Source organism: Fundulus heteroclitus, chromosome 10, assembly GCF_011125445.2.
Source record: "Fundulus heteroclitus isolate FHET01 chromosome 10, MU-UCD_Fhet_4.1, whole genome shotgun sequence".
Classification (NCBI taxonomy): Eukaryota; Metazoa; Chordata; class Actinopteri; order Cyprinodontiformes; family Fundulidae; genus Fundulus; species Fundulus heteroclitus.
Genome location: NC_046370.1, coordinates 17,319,354 through 17,346,426, shown reverse-complemented (window position 1 = coordinate 17,346,426; position 27,073 = coordinate 17,319,354). Strand labels below are relative to the sequence as shown.

The 27,073-nt window shown below is 39.0% G+C and overlaps 1 protein-coding gene across 1 annotated transcript in view; it reads right to left on the bottom strand.

Annotated features, from left to right (window-relative positions):
* The window catches only part of dusp3a (dual specificity phosphatase 3a), a 28,177-nt gene extending 9,107 nt beyond the window's left edge, over positions 1 to 19,070 (bottom strand). The window contains exons 1-2 of the mRNA XM_036142155.1: positions 18,676 to 19,070; positions 6,523 to 6,755 (exon numbers count right to left, since the gene is read on the bottom strand). Of these exons, the coding sequence (XP_035998048.1) occupies positions 6,523 to 6,755; positions 18,676 to 18,875 (433 nt within the window). The 5' untranslated portion in view covers positions 18,876 to 19,070. The remainder of the gene's footprint in view (positions 1 to 6,522; positions 6,756 to 18,675) is intronic.
* Between the last annotated feature and the right edge of the window lie 8,003 nt (positions 19,071 to 27,073).

The window sequence follows — 27,073 nt, the reverse complement described above, 5'->3', positions numbered from 1 at the left end:
CTCTAGTTACAGTAAGAAAGAAAAAGAGATGTGAACACGTTTCCTTTGGTTGTCTGACAAATTTCAATTTAGTTTTTTTTCCCTATTAAGAAAAAAAGTGCATTCATTGTTTAGCAGGTTCCATGATCGCGGTAATAGTTTTGAATCCAACAGAAAATGAAAGAATTATAAGATTATTTCCATTCATGCATCAGATCACACATGCTCAACAAATATTTGATTTTTACTCAACAACAAATAAGTACTTAAAAGAACAGGATATTGAGGATAGACTCCAAATGTAAATATTCAATTTAGGTATTTAATAAATAAATGAAAAATGTAAGAAAAATTGTTCAACTACATAACCACTGGTGTCGAATAGGGAAAAAGTGGATGGATTAATAAAGAAAACAAAGAAAAGTTGGGGGACAGATGCTATGACTAAAGCTGCTGAGCACAGCAGCTTTTCTGCCATGAGATGCAAATACAAGACACTGAACCTCTGCTGCAGAAATCCGTCACACCAGAGCAAAGCCACACCTAGATAGAGAAGCGTTGTTCATATCTGAACCGGATATTTGGTATATTTACTGTACTGTGTGTTTTATGCAAAGATAAATCTTTGTCCCACTATCCTCACAAAAAGTGGCTGAAAACCCCATGAGGGATGTAACAGAGCAGCTGAATATATTGGTCTCAGGTCAGATCTGCAGATTCTGCACTTCCTCTGAAAACCCAGCCCCTTTGTGTCCTTCTTCTAGTTTATTCTATTTATAACATCTCGTCTCCTTCCCCCTCTTCCTCCGTATTGACTGAGAACAAACCTCTGCCAATGACATGACCTCTTCTGTTCCTAATCCTCCTGCCAACCATGGATCAATGCTGAATCTGAATCATCCTGTCAAAGATGCAGGATCTTTGGCTTATACCTTCAGTCATTATCTCACCTAATTAAATATAAGAATAGTCTGTTTTAAGTGATTTTTTGCACAATTTGTCTTTTATGTGACTTGTCTACAGCTACAGTCAAATAGTAGGCCATACCTAAAGACTGAATACGGCCAACGGCTGCAAAGTGTTGCAAAAGGAACGCACTCACACAAATGCAGCTGAATCGTGGTATGGCAGTATCACATATTCATTGTTCCTCTTCCTTAGACGTCATTAGGAAGCCTAAACGTATCTGTAATCTTAAGCGATTTAGCCTCTGGCATCTGATTAAAATCTGAGCATCTAACCCAGCGGGATACCCTCCAACAGCGTAGAAATAAGAGATGCACAGTTTAAAGTTTCATGGCTGACTTTTAACCTCTAATTGATATTGAAATTTTTGTTGATTCATATTCATCTGAACAAATTATAACATGCAAATGCATCTGAATAAATTGGAGTTTCATTTTAACGTTCATTTAGTACAGTAATTTTTAACTAATAACATACAGATTTATTAAACAGAGTGGTATATTTCAATCTTCTTTTCAACGGTTTAGTTGACCATCTGATAAAAAAAAAAATCTGTTTATCAAAAATGCCCAATTAAAAAAAGGGTTAATATATAAAAAGAACATGTTATGTCCTACACGATCATGTCAGTTGTCACAAAAAGGTAGTTGTTAAAGAGGATGTCTGTTCACAGAGAGGTGTATTTAAGTATTTCAATGGAAAGTTTACTGGAAGAAAAAGGTGTAGTTTAAAAAAGTAGTTTAAAACGCGTAACTGCAGCCTTGGGAATATTTCAAAGCACAGCTCGTTGTTCAATTCACAAGGCATGGACTGCAGTTGGGAGTCAGTGCTTCAAGAGCCCCCACACAGACATTTCCATCAGAACAATCTTACCTGGGCTAAGGAGAAAAATAACTGGACAATTGCACAGTGGTCCTAAGTCCTCTTTTCAGGTGAAAAGAGTACTTAAGTTGAAAACAAGTTGAAAATCAATGTCTCAGCGTCCAAAGGAAGAGTGGAGAGGTACAGAGGCCATGTTGCTTAAGGTCCAGTGTAAGGTTTTCTACAGTCGCGGATGATTAGGAGGGCCAGAATATCTATTGGTGCTGATCCGCTATGTTTAATGGGTTCTGTTCGTCTTGTGTTGTTCTTTATCTTATCATTTAATAAAAAATGTTGTGTCCTGTTTAAATCCCTGTGCATTCATTTTGGTCATTTACCCCAGATCCTCAGTTTAGGTCCGGACTGAGCTGCTGGGCCTTCTGTTGATTGTGCTCACCTGGTTCCCGTGTCACTGATGACCACCCCAGCAGTTATAAGCCAGTCAGTATCCTTCATTCCTCGTCAGATCTTTACTTGCGTGCTTCCATGTCATCCTGTGGCCTTACATGCTTACCATTTGGTCTCCTTGTGCTCATCACCAGTTTCTCCAGTTCTTCTCATGTCTCTTTTCCTTTTGGCAGATCTTGTTTAACATATCGTCACTTTTCACATGAAACTTTTTAATCCCTCTTCTGCACCAGAGTCCAACTCCACCATGACGATACCCGTTTTAATCATAATTGTTCTTCATGGCTTACTTAACAGACCGACAGGCTGTTCGCTTCCTCGCCACACTGCATTGCTGCAGTACTTCAGGCAAAGGGAGCCTGAGCAAGTATCGTGTACATACTGTATAGTACATAAACATACCCTGGCTATAGTAGGCTTATGTTTCTATTTTAAAAAAATCCCTGTAGGGACACAGTTATTCCAACAGTAATTAATAAAAAAAAGTACATCCTCTGTCAGGTGAAGAGGTTAACATGTGACTTATCTTCACCATATACTAAAATGATTTAAATGTCCCCCCTAGGACATGAAAACAGAAGTTTAAAGGAACTGTACTTCCATTTTACCCACGACAATTCCTTTTTTTTGTAACGGCATGATTGCAGGCTTAATTTGTTGGTATGTTTTGCGTACAATTGCAGCTTGTTATCAAACTGTTGCCCCCCTCCCTAGCTTTTTATTAAGAATGCATGAGTGCAGATCCTCATTAAAATCTTGACCATGACCTTTTTGGAGCTGAGAGCTATAAAATGTCAAAGCTAATGTTGTGCAGCACACGTCGTCTCACTGCAGCAACCGCAGACACAAACCAGATCTCCAGCAGCTTCCTGAGCTGCTCGTCTAGTTTTTCTCCTTTCTTCTACTGTAATTCTTTAATAAAGATGTAGCACTGCGTGCCTCAGGTTTTGCCAAATTGCCTGGTAATTAGGAAGTCCTCTGTGTCACAGCTGGCAATAAAATCAGGACACAAAATCCAGAGTTCAGCACACTAATTGACCATCTCCTATAAAAAGGTGAACCATTTTTCTTTACATTTTGGAAGAGCGTGGAAGGATTTTCAGGTGAAGAAGCCTTGCGTCCTCTGGGATTGAATGTTTCCTCCATTTTGCTCGCTGAAACTCTTTGTTACTGTACCTGACCTGGCAGCAACATCAAATTCAACACTCAGCTCCCTGGTGGGTTCTGCTTTTTGCTTTTGTTTTTCTGTTCCGTTAAAAAACAAAAGTGCTACAGAAGCTGTTCCAATAAACCAATGTGAGATCCAGTTGTGTAACACAAACCGTTTTGACAATGTTGACAAGCAGGAACATGATCTGATCCAAGAATATGGGGCAGGGCTCAGGAGAGTTTTAGATTTAGCTCCATGATTATCTTCTGTCCTCACTTTGAGACGCATAACAATGAGTGAAGATCCATTTAATCATTTAATGGTGTCGCCTCTGTTCAACAAGCGGCAAGGGGAGCTTGTTTCTCAAATTCAGGCCATTTATTTTCTGAACCAGCAGTCTCTGGGCAAGAGAACTGAAAGAGTCTGGATACTCTGTAGCTCCCATATAGATGTCTCAGTTTGTAGGAATTAATTACTTTAAAAAGGGGTTTACTGCAGAGTTATACATATCAGTATAGAAAGCTCTGTATTACTAAAAGCATTTGCTTACGCCCCAAATAACTGATTTCAGGCGTTCGATCACTACCATAGCCACAGGTGTCTACAGTCAAACACCAAGGTATGCAGGCTGCTTCAGCAAACATTTATAAAACAATCAGTCGCTCTCGGGAGCTCAGTGATAGGAAGCCACCTAAGCAATAAGTCCATTCATGAAATTTCCTTGTAACTAAATCCTCCACAGTCAATTGCAAGTAAATTGTCACAAATAGGAACAAGTCAGCCTCAAAGTGGTAAGCCAAACAAATCGTAGAGCAGAGGCAGGAATATGGAGCGTAGACTAAAAAGCTAGCAAGGGGTCTTTAGATGAGTTAAACAATAGTGGATACACAGCTTCATGAAATGGGTTTCCAGGGTCTTGCCCGACATCAGTGTCTAAGCCCAGAAATGGGTTCCTGGACGAATGGTCAGAAGCACGTTCCTTGTTAGTCTCCGCTTGCTGGCTGCACATGCACACTTGTAGTGTTTATGTATCCGGTTAGCTTACCAGTTAGCTTTGGTGATAGCTGTTCATTGTAGCTCCGCTGCTCTCACCGTTCAATTTGAACATGGCTGAGAGCCGTAAGAAGCAAACCGAGTTAATGTTTAGTGAAGAAGAGGAAGAAAGAAATAAGAATAGAGAGAGGATTTGGGAGATTTTTTCACAGAATCCCGGAAGAGCGGGAAGAGCGGGAAGAGCAGGTAAGACGGTCTTGCGCATACACATGCGCAGTTATTCAGAAATGGACTTGGGGAAACTTCTGGAAAAAACGCTGACGTTACCCGCCTTGGTTTACAAAGCGGGAAATAAATATGACGTAAATATAGTTTTTAAAGAAGCATTTTTTGTTTCTGAAACTGTTGCACTAAAACAATTCCCTTAATTTGATTCACACGCAGCTTCAATCAACTTATTCACCTCATTCATCATGTATGCCTCTGATAACTGTCGTCATCACCCCCTATTGATTGAGCAATTCCTCTCAATGCAAGAACAGTGTTTTTTAACGGAGCATGGTAAAACGTCGGCTGCTAAAAAGACCCAATGGCCTTTGGAGCTGAAGGTACAGCCAGCTAGGTTTAGACTTCAGCTGTTTTTCTTTGTGTAGCTGATTTTTACATTTAGTTAAACATTGTAAAAAGTGAGTTGAGTATTACCCCGTTTACACTACCCCTTTTTAACCGTGCAAAGACCAGTCCGAGCTCGGTGACCGAGATAACTATCGAGTGTAAATGGAACGCAAACTGAACCGAGCCAGACACAACCGGACCGCGCTAAATGCAGACCAGTTCCAGTGGTGGGTTCGGCTCGGTTTTTTTATGGCCTGGTTCTTGTTGAGAATTAAAAAATATATCTTAGTAGGAGTGTCTCCCCTCTCTGTTGCTGGGTAGAATAACAGGGCGGTTTATTGCCCTCCCCTCTCTGTTGCCGGGTAAGATAACATGCAACTTTAGTTTTATGGCTGTTAGATCATCGCGGCCTGACCCCGTACTGGGAAGTGCAGCCCCTTTGTTTGAGAAACAGATAGCTTACAGATTACCCATCCCTCCCTAACTTAGAGGAGGAGGGCAGACACTGTATTAAAAGGATGTCTTGGCAAAACTTACTTCAGACAGACTTCTCGACCGCACGGGGAAACCATCTTGATTGGTAAATGTATACTCTGTCTCCATATTTAATTTCTATGAATTAAATATGCATTTAAACTGTTCTACCTCTTGATTAATGTATTCTCACTTGCGGCCAAATCCGGAACTGGGGAAAGATGGGTTTTCAATAGACATGCAACAGCAGGCCGGTAAACCCAATCTTTATCATTCTCTAATAACAAAGAGCGAATGAGCAGACCGCGTCATCTCCTCACAGCCAGCTTACATTTCAGACATTCATAAAAATACTAGCTTCCCTACCATGACACACGATTTCCAGTGATGATTCTGCTTAGCAGTGTGATGAAGCTCAGCGTTTGTCGTTGTTTCCTGCGTCTGTAAATCCTTATTCGTTAGATGTTCGTTTGTCTTATCCACTTCCCAAAAGCCGACTCTTTCAAGTAAATTCACCAAAAGTTGCCGTCTTCGCCTGACTCTCCACAAACAACGAAAAATAACCAAACATAACTTCCTGAATGGTATGGGCGCCGGCATTTTTATTTGCTCGATTTCCTCCCTCAAGAGAGCAGGAGTACCGCAGATCGTCACTAAGAGGCGAGGAAACCAAGGAACCGAGACAGCGTGATGTGTAAACGGTCGTCAGAACCAAGCTCGGCTTGGTTAACTGATTCAAGCTCGGACCAAGCTCGGCATGGATCGGTTTAACAAGGGTAGTGTAAATGGGGCTTATGTGGGCTTAACACAGGACAAGCACTGCGCCTTATCGCTGTTACTTTGATTTAGTATATCCTCGAATTCCTTCCACAGCACTGCATGATGCTGATGCAATACATTTAGAACATGTAAATAAACGATCCCCAACATCCTGAAAAATCCCACATCGGAAATATTGGAGCTCACAAGCAAGGATGAGCTCATTAAACTACCAAAATGTAACAATGTTATAAAATAACAGATTGAAATCATATTCCAAATGAATAACCCCATTTAAGCACGGGAAACATGCTCACCTTTGCCATTATTGTGTGCTAGTGCTTGGTCTATAAAATCAGCCCCCTCCTCAAAGAAGGTACTGAGGTTGAAGCCCTTTGTGTCGTTGGCTGGAATGCCGTGGTAAGTAATCCCCGTGCCGGCGTAGAACTCCGGACTGGTGTTGACGTGCATGAAGGAGGTGCCCTCTGCCACGTTGAGGACGTGCGTCACACCAAGTTTCTGCAGTCGCATCGGGTTGTGGGCCACGAAACTAAGGGGGCGAGATGAAAGATTAATAGAGCTAAAACACAGAGCAAAGGTAAATTATTTAACAGGTGTGGGACATAAACTAATTAGGAAAGGTCTCACAACGGTCAAACTCCTACAAGTTATTTTTAGCATCTTACCGTAGACTGTAGATTATGTTTGACAGTTGTTGAACAGTTTTGTAAAAAAAAAATTTAAAAAAGGAAATTCAACTCATACAGTGTGATCCAAACATCTGAAGGTTGCAGAAAGCTGATGATGTAAAAATTTATATAGTCAATCTTCTTTTTGTTGCAGTAAATACCATGCAATATTGTGATGAAATTTTACGTCCACATCAAACATCCCAGTTGGGAGTAGGGTAATTAAAGTAATAATTAGAGAGACCTAAAGTCAATCCACAAGGTCACAGCAGACATTTAAATCTTTAAAAAGCTATATATTGTAAAAACAGCTTTATTAATTAGCCACTGCTAATTAAACAGTAATCTATTACTGATAAAGCCTACAGATTAGAATTTTTTCTTCCTTCTTTCTTCTTGCCAATTCCTGGCAATCACAGACCTCTCATTGTGCCGGACCTGTGGACCCCAAGGGATGCCATTGATTTGATTGAGTTTTGTTTAGCAAACAATAGGGATAAACATGTTTGAAATCCTTGTGCTTTGTTTCAGCATATCATTCCCACTTTTGCAGTAGTGTTTTTTCAAACCTGCTTGTGTACTCACTCTAGTCTTTACTTTGTTTCCACAGATCTGGACAACATGATTTAGCATATTTAAAAAACACAGGAAAAAACACACACAGCGCGATGCTCAACAAAAAAAATTGACACTAAACCTCACATTAGCATATACATTTACCACGTGACATAATATAGTCCAAATATGGTAGGGTTGAGTTGGGTTGAACATCTGGCACACAATGCAACCCAAAACACTACTGTGAATGCATATTTACAGTCTTAACTTCTCATGAATGTTTCATTGCACAGTACTGTATATGATGTTTTAAGAATATTGCACAGATTTTACTGCAGATATTGATGTATCATCTAAGAAGCTTTGAGTGATTAATTCATGCAACACAGTAAATCATATTGTTTAAAAAGGACTTACTCTCAGAACTCGGTACGAGTCTTAGCAAACCCTAAAGACTATTTTGCAGGCTTAGTCTTCTCAGGAAGTGTGGTTGGCCAGTACAGCCAACTGGCTGACTTAATCTCTATGAAAAATAATAAAAACATGTCTATGTCTGTCTACCTGTAAATGCACACAAAAGGAAATCAGAATTTTTTTCATTGGCTTCCAGTTAGATTCAGAATACAATTCAAAATTCTTCTGTACACATTGAAGATCATCTTCACCCCCCTATCTTGCTGATCTTCACATCGCTACTACTCCTTCCCACATCCTTAGATCCTCCTGTTCCATTCACTTCGCTGTTCCTCCTTCCCACCTCAGCACCATGGGGAGCAGAGCTTTTTCCCTCTTACCTCCCAAACTCTAGAATTCTCTCCCTCCAGATATCTGCGATACCAACACCCTCTACCAGTCAAACTCTAAACTCAAAACCCATCTGTTCAAAAGTGCATACTCTTTGTGATTGCCTGTTCACTGTAACTTTTGTTTGTTGTTTTATCTTTCTTGTTCTGCTTGTTCTGAAGCGTCCTTCAGTGCTCTGTAAGGCACTTTTTTAAATTATTAAATTATTATTGCATTATTATTAACTTATATTTCTATTGATGTGAAAAAACAGCTGCATCCTAAATAGAGCTACTGTAGAGAAAGATGTCTTATTTAGCCCTCTGCATGCCTTCAAGTGTTTTTAACTCATGCCCATTTTTCTACCCACTGAATAAGTGTTATAATACAACAACGGTACAGCAACAATTAATTTATTATGAGGGCTGGGTCTTTATCATATCGTTTTATCGTTATTGTGAAAAATTTCTGATCAAGATAAGAATTTAGGTTTATCTTGACAACGATAAATTCCAATTAGTAATGTCTGAAAACCCCAAAAACTGCCAGGATTGTAATTTTAGCTATTTTCTCCACTGTTGGTTTCGTCAGATCATCAATGTCAGTATATTTAACAGTATAAGTAAATGACGTTAATGTGTGCAGTTCAAATAATACATTTATTTATGTAACCTGTGTCCTGATGAAACATTTTGTTTTAAAATGTTACATTATTAAATGTATTTTAAAAAGGACAATATTTGTATTTATGGGGGTATAATTAATATGAAGTCAGAGCCACAAAAAGACCACAAGAAGCTGGTAATTCTCTTTTATTATCACTTATCGTTATCACAGTTACACACACAGTACCACAATATATGGTTATATATCGTGATAAATCAATATATTGTGATAAATTTGAAAGTCCATTTCGCCAACTTCTATATATTACTAGGCATTTTTACATGTTTTAACCAGGGGTCACAATAAATACGTAGATCACTGTTATACCTGCAGCTATGATCACTATGTAATTCAGAAACTGTCAAGGACTTGCAATGATGGCATACATTTTGATACTTAATTATAAAGAGAAAATTCTGTGACTTTCCAAAAATGACAATAAAAGGACGGCTGCAAATGAGAAAAAATAAAGAAAACATAGAAGATATCAAAGCTTTACTGCATATTGATTCCAAGAAGAATATGAGACGGTACAAGAAACATCTCTTCAACTCTTACAGCCACTTCTACTAGAACAGCTTGAGTTCTTACTCCATGCCCTCTATTTCCAGGACACAATAAATCTATTCCTACTCCAGCTTGTGCTAATAAACAGTGCTTTTACAAACAGCAACACCGCATAACAGATCTATACAGCTAACAGGGCACTACAAAGCCATACAGGATTGTTGCTGATCTGGTCTGTCTGGCCCGACGCCTAAAAACACTTTACTATCCAACCTGCCTGAGAGCGCTGTCCATTGATTGCTAATAAATGCCTGTGTGTACGAAAGACTAAGTTATGTCAAGGTGTTACAGAGCATTTAGGATAACTAATTGTATATAATTCATGTGCAAACAGCAGAAATCATCTTATATTGTTATTACGCAGAGATAAAGTATGTCCAAAGCATCCACAGCCTTAAACAATTTTCACATTACAACCACAATGTTCAATGTATTTGAGATTGTATGTGTTACACAAACACAGTACAGGGAAATTGTGAAGTTGAAGGAAACCAATTAATGTTTTTTTTATATAATCTGAAAAAAATCAGATTTTTGGTTTAAAATTTCAGGCATATTGCATATTTTTCTCCATTGTTCTGTAAATTGGCTGCAGTCTTTCCTCTAACTTCAACAGTGCATTTCTTTTTTTATGTAATGTATGCATTTTCATCTGAACATTCTGTATTATCAATAGATAATTGCACACAAATTATCCCCCTTTCTGTTAATTTATTTTGTTTTAGAGCCCCCCACCCCCAAACAAAAAAAAAAAGTAATTTGTCTTTATACCTCATGCTTTCAACTCTTACGAGATGTTCTTAGTTGGATTAAGATCTGTGCTTTGATTGGACCATTTTTCCTCAGAAATATGCTTTGATACCAACCTTCGGTCATGGTTGCTCTGTCCCCCAAGTGGCGGTTGGTAAATTGCAAACTGGCTGTCAAAATGGCTTTTTGCTAATTTTCTATTGCACTAGATTTTATTTAGGATTATCAAAGTAAAGGTGGCTTAACATAAATGCATTTTACACTTGGCACATTATGCTGTTGGCAGCATCAAGTTGTGGAGATGATTTTTTTGTAGTAAAGGTAGAGAAGTCGGTGAGAGTTGAAGAAAATATTGAGGTACATTTAGGACAAATTAGGGCTGGACAGTCATTTAATAACATTATATATTGATCGATAGACGTGCAGTTCAATAGAACAAAGGGGTCAATAAAAAGTTAAAAAGTTCCTTTTGTATGTTGTCCCATCATGTAGGTTAATAGTACAGTCATTACATCCTCCCAACTAATTACAAACCTAGATAAACGCCTTCACCAAGCTTCAAAGAGTTCAGAGAGCATATGTTGTTGTTGTTTTTTTTGTTTTTAAGACTTCATTTTGGTAAAAGAATTGGTTGAATAAAAGGGTTGTGTTTGAATTCAATGTTCTTTATTTAAAAATAGCTCATTAAGCAACAGCATAAAATGGCCGGGACTGCACTTAAAATATATTTTTTTTAATTTTTTGATAATTATCGATATCGATCAATCTTATTTCTATTTTAGCGATATGCTTTTTTTTTTTATATCGTCCAGTCCTAGGACAAATATCTGATAAAAACTTCCTAAAGGCTGCAAAACACCTCAAAGTAAAGCAGAGGTCCATCTTCCAGAGAGAAACAAACCCTAAACATAAAGAGTCCAGACCTAAATCGAATTAAGTCTGTGGCAAGACTTAAAAAAATCCTCATGTTTATACATGCTCCACATTCAATTTTACTAAGCCTGAGCTATTCTGCAAACAGGAGTAGTCAAAACATTTGAATCTCTAAAAGGTGCACAGCCTGTACCAAGACATAGCAAAAATACATAAATAAAGCAGTAATTTAATGAAAGCTGGTTCTACTCCTGGTGAGGGGGGCTAGAATATAAATGTAGGTACACACTTTTTTAGTGCTATAAATCTATTATTATTATTACTTACTATTACTTATTACTTACTATTACTTATTATTACTTACTATTATTGTTAATTGTTTAGAGCTCTGTTGCAACTATATAGCAGTAAGTCCTACAAAAAATACACACATTCAGAATCATCAATCTTCATTACTCTGGTATTTTTGCTTTGACAGCTTTGTGTGCTTTTACTGCTATATGTGCTTAAAGTCGATATCAGGCTGGTGAGGCGAGGCATGCTGACCCGGAGCAGCTCCCGTGAGATGGTGACAACAAAGCACCGCACACACAAACACACACACTTGATAAATGAATAAGAAATCCTGCAATGAAGCAGCCCATCTGCTTATGTGTCAGATGAAGGACAGAAATGAAGAGACGAAGCAAAATCAAACATGACACACAGCTCCTTGGGTTCCATTCAAAAAACTAAAACACTTGTGAGCAAGCTGATTGAGCTGGAGTTCATAAATGATTCAGTAAATGCTTACAGTATGAACACTTAGATGAAGCAGAAAGAAAATACATCAACCTAAAGTGTAGTAAAGTGTTACTTCGCTACCGAACCCAATGCAGAGGCATACGAGGTTCAGCCGGGTTCAGAGCCAATGCCTTGCTTCCTGCTCCAGTCCCAACCTCGTCGCCCTGGGATCTGCAGTCCCAACACATCCATTATTAAAGAGCAGCTTCTAAAAGAACCAGCAAACAACCACACCTTTATTTTGTTGCTAAGTTGTGCACGGCGGTGTCAAGAGTGCTGACCACATCTGATCTGAAAAACAGCACAGGTCTGCAAAGTACAATCATACTCCACTTGTGAACAGGGACATTTCTCAGACTAGTTGAGTAAACACCGGTGCAGTGTGCCGTCTCGTTTACTGACTGATCTGTGAGCCCACGGATCTGCCGCCTATTTGATGTCATCTGAGGATGACTGAAGATGGAAAGGAAATTAAATAAAAAAATAGGTGGAAATTATTTAGATTTGGTCAATTTAAGTCATGTACACGCTAAAGTCCATAATACAGAGTGCCACACTAGGACATTTGATTGGCATGCTTTATCCTTTAAATTTGAGCGACATGGCCAAAATCTTTTATCTCTATTTTAAAAAGAATGCTTGGATATGATACATATTTTTGAACTATTTTTTACTCTTATTGGGGTACCTGGTTGAGTCCTTTACTGTAACAACAGTAGCTTTTAAAAGTAAGGATCTAAAGGTTATCTACATGACTCACAGACTGTCAAAGTCAAATTTATGTATATCACACACAAAAAAAACAACAGTAGGGCAGCACTATATTAGGAAAAGTTGCAATATGCCACATTTGAAGCTAGTAGCCTGCATGCAAAGTTGCTAACATGTTCATAATAAGGTAATGAAACAACAAAGGGTGGGGTTTTATAAGGGAAAACTGGGAAGGGAAGCTAGTCTCAGTTTGATAACTTAGAACTTCTGATTATGTGTAATTGAAGAAAACATTTGCATTTCATGCACAGGCTGCTGCATTCCAGCTCTGTGTCTCCCTGGAAATAGTTAATGGGAAAAACTCTTGAAAGACACTGATGAATACTTTTCCTGCTCAGATCTTTTTTTGTGCACAATTGGGAGTGAGAACCTTAAATTAGAAGGCACATCTCAAGTGGTGAATGGTATAAAAATCTAGAAACAAAATATCCACCTCCGTATGTCTTTTTATTTGTTTTATATTACTTTGTGGGCCAAATAAACAAATGTGGTTTATGCCAGGGTAATACCAATATGACGCATTAGTACTACGGAGGGCTTTCTCTGTCTCCCTTATACAGTCAACAAGGCACCAACCTAGACAACCAATATCACCTCTCGCTACCTGAAAATTAACCTTACCTCCAAGATTAATTCTCACAGTATTTGTGCGTTCACAAACACATGAGAATCCATCTTGGCCCAAACCAAAAACGGTTTGGGCCAATCCCGTTGCAGTATTGTTGTTTAAGGCTGGACATACCTGTGCAACAACACCAAGAGCTACCAAGCCCACAGCCAAGCCAACACAAACATGGCAGCGCAGGAGGACGCACACGCAGCTGCTGCCATCACATCTGTTTTGTATAAATCCACAATTTCTTCTTTGATAGTAGAACAAAAAAAGAGCCTTGACTAGCTTACCTTCTTGTAGTTTTGCATGACGGTGCTGCTTACGTTTTAATTTGATACTGTGATTGGCTAAAACCAACCTTTGGTAGGCGGGCACCAGGTGGCGCTTCACCCAATCAGCTTGGAGAGTGCTGCTCCTTTCCCCAAACAGATTTGATAGGCGCAGTCATAAATTGATAATGTGCAGAAAAAAGAGTGTTACACATCATCAATCTGACTGGCCAGATTACCTGAAAATCTGGGTTTTATAAATGTATTTGAAACAACAGAAATGCATTTCCTACAAAAATGAAGTATTAATAGCTGTAAAGCATGATTGAGATTAGTTATTAAAGGCTTAAGCAGAAATAAATACAGGGTTTAATAGTAAAGAATAAGTGAAAACATGAAATTCTCAGAAGTATACATCCAAGCTGAATTAGCAGTATGCCGAGTCATATGTGCAAAAGACAATGTTAACACATGGAGGAGTATTCCTTGAACTGCCTATGTGTAGCAGAGTAGACACAGAGGAAAGTTGAGAACAACGATCTATTGTGTGCCTTTCTGAAAACCTGTTTAGATTTATGCCACGGACTTTTATGATTCTGCGGACACTGGGGTTTGAAAGCCACATTACAAGAAATATTACACATTACTCCATGGTTTTACTCTATAGTTTCTTGATAAATTGTTTACAGGCGTGGCAGCAGGAACAACTTGTTTTCATAAAATGTGGCATGCATGGGCTCAGCCAGCCGAAGAGGGATTGATGTCCCCAGCATTAGGCCGGACAAAAAAACACTATCTAAACATTTTATGAAACCAAAACTGTGATTTTATTTCAAATAAAAACACGAGACTTCAAACCCCCTTTCTGTTTACACAAAGAAATGTGGATACCGGCGTCTCTGTTTTTGAGCAATGAGAACTGACAATAGGAGCTGACTGCATCATAAGAAGAAAAAAGGTAAGACTAACACAGCCCTGCTTTTTGCAGTGTTTTTATATAGAGCTGTGACTCTCGCTGCTGTAGAGAAGTCTGTGTGGATGTGAATTGCGAGCCAGGACAGTGACGTAAATGGCGTAGTGAACATTATCTTAGTTATCAAACCCAATAAAATGAATGATAACCAGTCTCTGACAAACAATTTCTAAACTTGGCTTGAACGATAATGCGATGCACATAAAGTAAGCCCCGCAACTATCTATTATTGTATAATCACAACTATCCCCACCACTGCCCAATATTGTTTAAAGTTTTAACGGGATTTCTAACAAAAAGAAGAGGAAAGTTGTTAACCCTAGAGAGCAACAGGTGCCTGATTGATTTGAACGATTACCCTGTTTATCTGTGTGAAGATTGTTGTTTATTTTTTAAGAAAAGGTGAAACAATTAAAAAAGTAACATCCTAAGGGATTGAGCACATCAGCTGAACAGGTTTAAAGCGCTACGGCTCTCCTGTATTTGGAAGGCGTTAGTGACAAAATAATTGCATAGCGACCACAAAAGTGTGAATGCTGTATAGCATTCCCACAACAAAACAATTCACCAAGTGTCGTCCAGTATTTTGGCTTTGAAGAGCAGTGAAGATTGAAAACTCTGTACATCATAATCAGGGTACAAAACTTCTCCATCAGGCATAAAACACGCATTCTCAAAGGACATTATGAGGCTGAAAGCACATCAAAGTGCCTCTCAGACCTGCAGTATTGTCTGATGAGCTTCCACAGCGTGCAGGACTGCCAGCACTTTGCTTGGAGACATGCCCTAGCAGACAGTCATATTCATATTGATTTTAATGTGCCACAGAGATAGAGAAATATGCTCTACATCCTGCCCTGCTGACCCCTCCTATAAATCTGGTGCTGGTGGCACTGAGACACATTATAAGCTGAAAAAACAACACGTAAACGTAAACAGATGTTCTTAAAAGCTGTTCTTAATTTTTCTGACAATTAGTATTATGTGACTATTTGCCCATAAGAACAGACTGGGATCAGAGTGTAGCATTTTTATTTACAAAAAATAATAATATTTATTTGCTGCAAAATGAAATAAAAGACAGAAATTTTAAGTTAAAGTAACAATATATGTATAAAATGCCACCTCCAATATTATGAAAATCCATAAAATTAAGCCATTTTATTTGTATACTTACAAATACAAAAGCCATGATATTCAGAGTGCTGAACATGAGAATTAACTGTTCTGAATACTGCACATGTATTTGGATCAAGTGTGTGGATTTCAGTGTTCTTCTTTATAATGTGGTTTGTTGCTTTTTTTTTTTCATATTTATAAATTAACTGACCATTTAAAATTAAATGTCAACACTCTATAAATGCCCCCAAAACAGTCAGACAATTATTAGCAGCTTTGATTCAAAAGTAAGTAAGTTTTACCTTCTGTTTGAAGAACTCAGTCAAGGCGACTGAATCTTAAATAATGCAAACAGCATAGTGTGACGTAAGATTAAGATGAAGCACCAGTGAACATTCACAGAAGTGACATTAATATAGTGGAGCCTTATAAGTACCTGGGTGTTCACCTGAACAATAAATTAGACTAGCAAAGGGTGAAATTACACAGGGTTTTCCACTACATGTAATTGACCGTGGCGCCCAGCCACTGCAAAATAAAAGCTGCCATACCTTCAGAATGATGTTTTTTTAAATATATGGCAAAACAAAGTACAAGTAGTGTACAGCGCTTTGGGTGGTCAGCATGACCACCCAAAGGAAAAGCGCTATATAAGTTCAGTCCATTTACCATTTACTATAAGTGATCACACTGAACCCTACACACTTCTATGAAGTGTGTACCTGGTGGAAGTGTGCTTAAGCTTTCCAGTCGGCATGTTACAAGCGTCCAAAAACAGGAGGATTGGGACACTACAGGTTGCGTCATCAACTTTCGCCTCTGTATCATGAATGCAACATCAAAAATGTCGGGACTGTCATTGTCTTTACTGATAAAATTATTAAAATTGCAACAACCAATCGTTTTGAGGGGAATAAATAGCCAATATGAACCAATATGTGAGAAGGATGGGTATAGCAGAGCGGGTATTGCCACAAATGAGAAATTAATGGAAGTTAATATTGTTAAATATATATCCAAAGTAACAAGAAAAATGACTAAAAAATATATGTTGTGTGTCTTTCATTAATGACAGCACCTTGAAGTGACATCATTTGTTTTGTTTTTTTGTTACAGAAAATAAGCAAAAAATATTATTTTTCATAAATACTTATTGTATTTTTACAACTTCAACAGCTGTTGTGAGGTTTAAAAAAATCTATACTGCAGACAGGCAGCATAATTGGTAGCTTACTTGTTCAGAAACCCACTTTCAGATAAAACAAAGTCAATAAATAGACATGCAAAACATACTTACTGCTTTCAGACATTTTAAAGTGCAAATACAGCAAACAAATTCAACAAATCAGAAACAAATTAAATGAAACCTGCTGCTACTGTTTGAGGAAATTTTAGTTTTATAAGTTACTACCATATTTGTTTTTAGACACGGAAATTGGTGATTAGTTGTTTATTTAAAGTGGCAGTATGATTTTAGGTCTTTTTAGATCAAATGCCATATTTTTTGGACTATAAGGCACACTTAAAATCCTTAAATGTTCCCAAAAACTGATGGTGCGCCTTATAATCCGGTGCACCTTATATATGATTAAAGTTGTGCTTACTGACCAATTTTATATGGTAAAATGCACTCAAATGTTAAAATGTATGAGTACAACTTTGGTAAGCAATGAAGCCGCTCTGTTCAATGCTCTGTTCTCACTGATAAAGCTTTTAGGCAGCCCACGCCCAGAGTACGCACAAGCAACAATAAACCTAGTAAGTTAATTCAATATTCAAGTTATGTTTATTTTGGCCTTATGTTAGAAACAGGGCAGTGTAGTCCAACTACTCTGTTATCCCGACAGAGACGGATAGCTCTCCCTCTCAAGAGAGAGCTGTGTACGTGGAGGGGCAGAGTGATATTACACGCTTGGGAAGAATATTTGTTGCGCATTATGGTCCAAAGAAATATGGTACATTATTTTAATTAGAAAGAAATTTAAAAATAAGTTTTATAAAGAACTAAAGGTATCTTTTTAGATGGAATATAGTATGACGTCACACACACACCATCTCTCTGTGTTGTCATCTCTAGATGACAAGCATTTTTTTTATTTAAAAAATAAATAAGAATGAATAAAAAATAAAAGCTGTTTTTTTATAACATGATACTTATCCTTTGGTAATATCTCTAATAAAGGATTCACTAAAGATTGTAGATTGAATAATAAATAAATGCGATGGGTTTATTACTAATAAAATGATTTAATTTCACTCAGTTCACATCTCAGTTGTTGAAATTCTTCGGTAAAAAAAAAAAACGAAAAAAAAACGAAAAAACACTATAACTGGCTGCGCTTTTAATACAAGAACTTCAGCATGCAAGGCTCAACCGAACCTTAACGATTTAATGAATTTGACCACAATAATCATTTTACTACCAGTAAATTGCGCATCCATATTTTTTTTTTTTTTTTTTTTTTACATTATAAAGTGACAACGGTGTGCAGTATGCTACATTTCAATAGCTTTGCGGTTGTCAAAATTACATATACGGTTTGCATTAAGTTATCTTTTATTTTATTTTAAGTTATATAGCTGCTCAGACGCTGTTTTAGCGGCGTGTCTGCCTCCCAGCCGGACACGGCATGGGGAGCGGCTTGTTGACGCTGTTTCAAGCCAGTGACATTGAAGGGAGTCGATGAGGAGATCACGGTGTCGCTTATTCCCTCCTTCAAACGTTGGCTCTGTGTCTCAATCACCAATATCCCTACCAGTAGAGATGTGAATAAGGATGTGAATTGTTTTGGTCTTCGGGTGCTGTAAACCATCCACCTGACTGTTGAGGGCTGTTTTATTTGGCCAGCTGTTTGCTGTCGATGACACCGACAGCCTGTCGCTTCTTCCCTGCTCTCAGCAGAGACACCAAAACAATCAGCGCGCGCGGCGTGCGTGCTGCCCAGCACGCGACACTCTTGTCACGGTCACGTATGATTGGGGGGAGGAAAACATAACATAGCACTCCATGACACTGTCTGTGGAACATATATGTGCAGTTATCAGAGTATACTCACGCGTTCCCGATGTAAATCCTGGGGAAGACCTCATTGTAGTGCTGGGTGGGAAGGTTGTAGAAGCCGCTGCCGTCGGAGAGAAGCTCGTTGAGCTTCTGGACGGTAACCTCTCCGCCTTCAGCCGGGATGTCTGTCGGTGGGGGCGGCGGCTGGTGCTGCTGCTGCTGCTGCTGCTTCGTGGGGCTCAGGTGTTTTTTCATGGCTCGTTTAATTTTCGCCCCCTCTCAAAATGGTTTCAGATCATAACCGCCGCCTGACTCGTGAGCCCGCTGCTGGTGTTTGACAGCATTTCTTTTACCATCCCACGTGAGGCGCGCGCGCTTTGCCTGCAAGGTGTCTGGTGTTAACTGAGGAAGCGCGAGCCCTTCAGTGTTTCTCTCCTACAGTGGTGAAGACGCGGGAGTTTTCACGCTCAGTTCCGGTTTGTGGAGACGCAACATTTTTTTTTTCTTGTGACATTTGCGCACACAGCCAGTAGATGGAGCCATTTTCCTATTAAACCACAAACACACGAGCCAGTGTTGTCAAACAGCATAAAATAAGGAAATTTGACCAAATGGTATTAAAGCTATAGTTAGTAATCCTGCTCAGAAACACTCTTTGTTAAACTGCGTCCTTCCATCCTGAAAGTAGTTAATACATTACGTATTCAGAAAAAGGAGGTTAAAAAATATCTCTATCGGACCTGCAGGCCTGTAAACTCTAACTAATCACTGTTCTTTGCAGCTAAGAGCACGGATTGGTCAGAGTTTTGGTCCTGCTCTCATCCCCCTTTGTTCCTCAAGTTTCGGGGCTATCGCCTTATTTAGTAGTTGTCCCACGTGTGCGTGCACATTCCTTGTTAGTTTTTGCTTGATGGCTGCACATCGGCATTTCTAGTATTTATTGGTGCGTTCCTAGTGCCTCGGAGGCCGTGGGTGACTAACGAGTCGCAGACTACATCATGTCTGATTTTTTTTGCGTTTCAGTTTCCCTTGTTGGACAGTAGGAACAAAAACATGGTGCGAAAAAAACTATGCGGAAAAAAAAACTTGCACTGTTGTTAAAACACTAACAATGAAAATAACACTTTTCTTTTTGTGATATTTTGTGCAAATAAACAGATGAAACATCCCGTCTGATGAACACTAAAAGGTAGCACCTGTACGACTGACTATGTTACATAAATAACAGAGATCTGCTACGGACAGTCAAAGAGTGAGGTTTTACTCAATATCACTGCGAGTATAGCAGCCATCATGAATTTAGAGTACCATCCTGTTGCACTGAGTTTCGACTCGTAATACCGACTTTCGGGGGCCGTTCCAGTTAAATTTTCCGATCCAGAGGTCTAGAGTTCCGACTACCGAGGACAAATTGAACGCACAATTAGTATCCGGTTAGCTTAGCGATTAGCTTAGCGGTTAGCTTTAGTGTTAGCCGTTCATTGCTCTCACCTTATACTTTCAACATTGCTGAGAGTCACAAAAAGCAAACCGGGTTCAAATTTATGAGAAAAAGAGGAAGGCCTCTGTAGAAAGAAATAAGACCAGAGTGGATTTGGAAGACTTTTTTTTTTACGCAATCTCCCTGAGGAGCAGAAGAGCAAGGTAAGACAGTCTTGCACATATGCAGTTATTCAAAAAGGGACTTGGGGAAACTTCTGGAAAAATCGCAGTCCCTAACTTTAATACCAGTGTAAAGTAAAAGGTTAAAAGGCAAAATGCATGATCATTTATGAATTTAAATTCTGCTGAATTACAACATAGCTGTTTGTGCAATATACACTGCTTGCTTTTCCTGTGTGAGACCTCTTGGTGGCGATCATGACTGATGAAGCAGGTTAATGAGTCCATAGATATTCAGGAAGACTGAGCGTGTTCAGTCAGTGGCCATTAAAAGGTGGATGTCTTTGAGCTGAAATGACTTGATGCAGAATGTTTGTCAACAACTGATGTAGAAAATGTTTTTATCTGATCTCTGATTGGTTCATCTTTAGGGTTGGGCTTTATGATCATTCTTTTCCACGGTAGGTGTAACTGCAGCTTGTCACAGGTCAGCTATTCTGAGTATGAGCTGAAGAAAGAGAAAGGGATGAGATGCAAAGGAATTGCTGAAGCTGGCTTAACTCAGCAAGGGTTTTGGTTTTCCTGTGGACTGAGATCTAAACTCAGGTCTAGGTTATGTCTGCATTCAATGCTCTGTGAATCTCAAAGACTGTGTTGCTGTTTGACTTTACCCACATGCTTTTGACCCACTTCACTTGCAATACAGTCATAATTGTTGTGTTTCCATGGCGATATAGGGAGGTGCAGTGCAATGCTGTGGCATCCACAGATCTTGTGGAACCAGATTTGAACTCCCTGTTGTGCATACACCTGTGTGCATCTCTCTCTCTCTCTCTCTCTCTCTCTCTCTCTCTCTCTCTCTCTCTCTCTCTCTCTCTCTCTCTCTCTCTCTCTCTCTCTCTCTCTCTCTCTCTCTCTCTCTCTCTCTCTCTCTCTCTCTCCCTCTCTCTCTCTCTCTCTCTCTCTCACACACACACACACACACACACACCTCTATTACAAATCTGTGGTAAACTTTGCCTTAAATTCTGATATTTTTGAATATTAGTCAATTATTTTCCAAAACCTGAGTTCTGAGCAGAATTTCCATAACTATAACACCACCAACAGCAACCATGTGGTTGTCTTTTAACTTTTTTAAAGTATTTGCAGTGTTTAGCAGCAATTACACTGCACTTTCACCTTCATTCTTATTACTATTTCTTTAATTTTTAGGTTTTTGTGTAGAAATTGATGATGAACAATAATTAACATAAGTCAGTCTGTCATTTAAATTAGCCCGATTCAGCCATTTTGTTTTTGTCTGCAGTCAGTCACATATAATAATCTAATCCATCCATCCATCCATCCATCCATCCATCATCCATCCATCCATCCATCCATCCATCCATCCATCCATCCATCCATCCATTACCAGCTTAAGAAATCTTGCAGTGATTTGAAAAAAAATAGAAAAATTTCAAAGGTTAGGAAATATGTTGCAAGGCACTGCATACAGAGTTGGTATACAAATATTTTTTGAGCACCTCTGTACTCACTACAAATTTGACTCTTTTATTCATTTTTTAGCATGTGTGTAGTTCTCCAACAGCTCAACTCTTGCAGGCCATTTGGGAAAAAAAGAAAAGAAAAACGGCTGGCATTGCGGGATGGACATCCCAACTTCGTTCAAATTTTTTGGCTCAGCTGTCTTGTGATAGATCCTTCCACTGTTGCAGAGATTTCTGGATGTAACGTTGATTTAGTAGCAGATTTATTGACGGGTTCACCGTTCCTCATCTTATGCCCTGATGCTGCAGGATCAGATAATTGGATGACCACCACCTGAGTCCTCCTGCAAATCAGCTATAAGTGACAAGTGAAAGATTTAAAGGGGATGTAAAAATCTGATTAGAGGATTAGCATCTGATTGACTGGATATTTAGATTTTAATCGTTTGCACGTTTACTATGAAATATACAAAAAAATGGCCTCTTGGGTAAAGTAACCGTTTAAAAAAAGTACATGATTCCTATTTAGCCAAAAATGTTGAAATAAAAAAATAGGATAGAAAAGTGTTTTTTTTTTTTTACACTTGCACATCCCCGATTTGGTTAAACCTGAAGACATTTTGACTGATTACAACCTCACACAATTTGTTTTATAATTATTATTTTATGTAATAGACCAACACAAAGCAATGCATATGTATTACAATGTGAAATGGGGGAATCATTACACAGGGTGTTTTGATAGAAAATAGTAATAAAACTCTAGATTATAGCATGCATATGTATTCAGCACTCCTGGGATAAAAATTTGTTGGGGGTGTATCTAAACCAGAGGTATATCAGTTCAGTTTTCCCCATTCTTCTTTGCAAAGTAGCTCAAGCTCATTCAGATTGAACGTAAATGGTCTATGACCATCAATTTCAAACCTTACCACAGATTCTAAATTGGATTTAGGTCTGGACTCTGACTGGACCATTGTGACACAATGGAAATACTTTGATCTAATCTTTTCCATTTTCGCTCTGGGTTGCTGTACTGCTGGAACATGAACCTCTGCGTCAGGTTTGAGTCTTTTGTAGCCTCTAACCTCCATCCTTCCATTAATTCACGCCGTCTTTCCTTTCCTGCGTCCGAGAGTCTGGTGCTGCCACTACCATTAACGTTTCAGACCTTTATCTCTTGTGTCAGTGTACATTAAAAACAGTGCCTACGGCTTAGGCCTTCCATACAATCCTGCTGAGTACTTTCAAAGAAACACAAGGAAAGGTGGTGTTTCTACAGCACTTACGATGCAGCTGGATGGTGAAACACACTAAAAACGATTTCCATCATTTTCCAGATTTAAAAAGATTTTAATGAAATGTTTATTGTTCTTGGATCATAAACTCTTCTAAAGCCACTTATCCACTTTCTAAAAGCACAGACATCAGCATTTAAACAGTTCTTTCCCCTCAGTTTGCAAGGATCTCTTTAAGATGGAAGCTTCTACCCTGCAGCATCCTTTTAGCTGAGTTATCCAGATGGTCTTTGCCTGTGCTGTACTCTATCATTTAGAGCTGCCTTGACTTCCTCGCTCCATTGTAATGCATATCTGCACGTGGTGCTTTTAGCCCCGAGCTCCTTTTCATAGCAGAATCAGTGCATCTCAATCAATCTGGACTCCTTTTATTCACAGCGACCACTGCTCGGTCCAGCTTCAGCCCAAAGCTTTTGTAACCACTCGGTAGAGGGTTATTTGTCTTATTTCTGAAGATATCTAACAATAGCCATTTGTATGAGAGCGGGATGAGAGAACATTTGCAGTTGATGTAGCCATCTGCCTGACTACCTTGAATAAGCTGGAAGGTGATCTTCCAGGCTGACAAAATAGAATATTGAAAGATTTTGCTATTATTTGCAAAAATAAATATAGGCTTTAAATGATGGTTGTTCCTTTTTAAAATATTCTTCCCTGGCCTTGATGTCCATGAGATTACACTTTGGGTTATTAGTTTATACAGAGACCAGGTTCTGATCTTAAATATTCTTTGTTCTTTTATGAAAATATATATATTTTAAACAGAGGCTACAGCCCCCTTCATATTTGTCGTAAAGCCTGGGTAAAGATGTGTAAACAACCTTAGATTATGGCATATTTTATCGCAGTAGCATTGATTAGCAATGAAAATTTAGAAAAATCCAATCCACAGTTTTTTTTTTCAAAATTTATTCAGTAAAGAAAAAAAAATCCAGTCTATAACATACTTTTTCAGATACTTGTTTTTAACAGAACCAATGCTACCATGTTTCTTTTTCTATCAAAGAAATTTAAAACTACTGGAAATGTGACAAATAAACGGCAGGGAACAAAAACTTTCCTTGGGGCCAACAGGTATCCACAACATGCATTAGACTCTATTTGACACACCAGCTAGTTGTTTAGGAGGCATGTCTAAATCTAAAAGTACAGCCAGGACATTATGACAGCCTCACTCATGTCACCAGTTCCTAGGCAGCTCTGAGTCCTCTTAGCCGTGGGTTGACTTTAACCCTCCCAAGCCATCCTGGTCCTTTAAAGGTCCTGTATCATGTTCTCTAAGCCTTCCAAAATTAACTATGCGATATTCATTTGTTTTGAAATATTAGTTGTTTTCTGGTGCTATTTTTCCAACCCGGAAAAAAAGACGCTTGCCTCGACTCTGAGGCCACGCCTCCCTGTGTGGGTACCGCCCATTTAATGACGTCGCCCTAGAACCCGCTGCAGCATGGCGCCACCACTTCTGACGATTAGGCTGGCGATGACGAATAATCAAAGCCCGCGACTTCTAGCACCCGAAAATGCATTTTCACGACTTAGACATTATCTACAGCTAAAAAAAAGCAGCTGCTGTCACTGTGCAGATTAAGTGGTAAAGGAGCCACTTTGTCACAACTTTGAGCAGAAATGATCTTGCTCTGCCTCACGTCACCACTTGCTGGTCCTAGAAACTGGGTTTTTCGTTTACTGGTCAGAGGCGGCCTGGTCAAGGTATTTACTTCCTGGAGGGGGTGGGTAATGACATCTTTACATAGACCGGTCATAGCCACGCGGTTTCCAGGACAGGGACAGGCTGCTGCTCAGAGAGCCGAATTCAAGAGGATTACTCAGACATGCATGAATCAAGCAAAATACCACTTTGGCCATGATTTTTATGACGATATGTCATTATAACATAATTAACACCTAATTTTGTATTAATTTTGCATGATATAGGTCCTTGAATCCGAACTAGACAGCAAGATGGCAAGATGGCAGTTTTTGTGACAAGAGCGATCGTTTGAGCTGTTAGGCTAGGGGACACCTGCTCAAAGCTTTAAGAATAATGCAAAAACAAGAAGACCCTATAAGAGGCTTTCTTCACCTCATGAAACAGCAACATTAAACAGAGCTGTAAGACATGACTGAAAGGAAGGCCATAACGCTGTTTCCATGTAGTTGTTGGACCAAAGCAAAGTTACTGCCTTTGATTAACACCTCAACAAAGTGTATGAACTCGGGTAAAAAGGGCATGTCAACTCTAACTAACCTCCTTCTCCTTCTGGTTCAATATATTCTGCAAGGTCTCAGATGATAAAAGGGAGCAATGTTTGTGGCATGCTGCTGATCTCATTTTTTATTCTTCTACAGTTGCCTGTTTTATATATTCTTTTTGAAGATGAGTGAACAAACATAATACCCCCTCCTCTCTTACCCCCCTGTAATCACATAACTTATTGACTCTGTGAATCATAAATATGTTTCTTTGGTATAGCCCTTCATATTGCCTTATAAATCTAACCTTCTCCTCTTGAAGTTAAAATGTTGGTTGCCCTCTTTACTTCTCCATAATTCACCGAGTTAAGGTTGTAACAGCCTCACAGCAGTAACGTGGCTGGGCTTCGAGCTCAACCTGCAAACATCTGGGACCGCTGATAACATTTTCCCGCAAGTCAAATACTTGTTCATGCTTTCCAATTTAAGCAAAGCCTTCATCTTCTAAGCTCAATGGTTTGTTTGAGGAGAGGGTCTCTACCATTTTCTCAGCTGAGATTAACAACCTGGATGTTTGTGTTTCGCTTACAAAGCCTCTTTTGTCAAACACTGATTAAGTCAGGTGTTATTTGAACCCCAAAGTGATAACATGATTACCACACAGTGTTGTCTCAGGCAATCCGTATTCAAATTCTCGGGAAAAGAGTGCCGGAGGAAATCCAAGCTTCACCTAACCAGCGCTGTGAATCTCTGTGGATCCTTACCTGCGGTGAAAACCGAAACTGTAGAGAGCATCTCTATGAGGTTCCTACATATTTCCTAAACCTCCTTTACCACGAGGTTAAATAAAAGGGAAAATGGTAAATGGCCTGTATAGTGCTTTATTGGGTCAGAAGACTCCAAAGTGCTTTACACAATCAGTCATTAACATATTCATACATATTCACGGTGGTAAACTTAGGTGGTAGCCACAGCTGCCCTGGGGCAGACTGACAGAAGCAGATCTGACATACAATGGGTGCTACCAGGCCCTCTGACCACTGGCAGCAGGAAAAGTCTGTGAAGTGCCCAAGGATACAACAACTGAGATGGATGCAGCAGGGTTTCAAACTGGCATCCCTGTGGTTACAGGACAAACTCCTAGCTCCTGAGCCACTGCTGCCCCAGAAATTCCAGTAAATTGTTTGTTCTATATATTTCAAAGTAGTTTGTGCTTGTCCAGAGGGAATCGGGGGTTACGTTAAATGGTTGTTTTGCATCCTATGATATGCCAAATTAGCCATTTGTGAACAAAGTTTTCCAATAAATAGTTTTTGTTTTCGTACATCGCACATGTCTTTAATCTTGCAGTAAGTTTTGCTAAGCACATCTCCAAACCCAATTGGGGCCTCGCACTGAAAGGCTGGCACAAAGGGCTGAAGAACATCCATAACACTGATCAATCCAAAGGCGACCTCCTGACCGGCCAAGAACCTATTTATTTGTAGAGAGACTTGACCATCACTGGCTGGAGGGGAACTGAATGTCTGGAGAAACCAAATCAACTAACAAGTGCATGTGTTCTACCAAAAGGAAGCACATTAATGATCTGGTACCAAATAGCCTATAGGGTACCAAAAGCAGATGGTTTCAGGTAGCCCTGAAACATTGAGCTTCTCTTGTTCCCTTAAACCAAGTTTAAATTAAATTATGCCATCAGACAACTTTCCTTGTGGCTGCAGAGAGACTTTTAGTTGTTTTTTCACTGACTTTCAGGTTCTAAATCATCTACAGTTACTCTAGCTTGAGTGATCTTTTATTGATTACCCTTGAAGTGATGCAGTCTGTAGACTAGTTGTGTTGCTTTCAAGTTTTACATAGTGTGTAGACA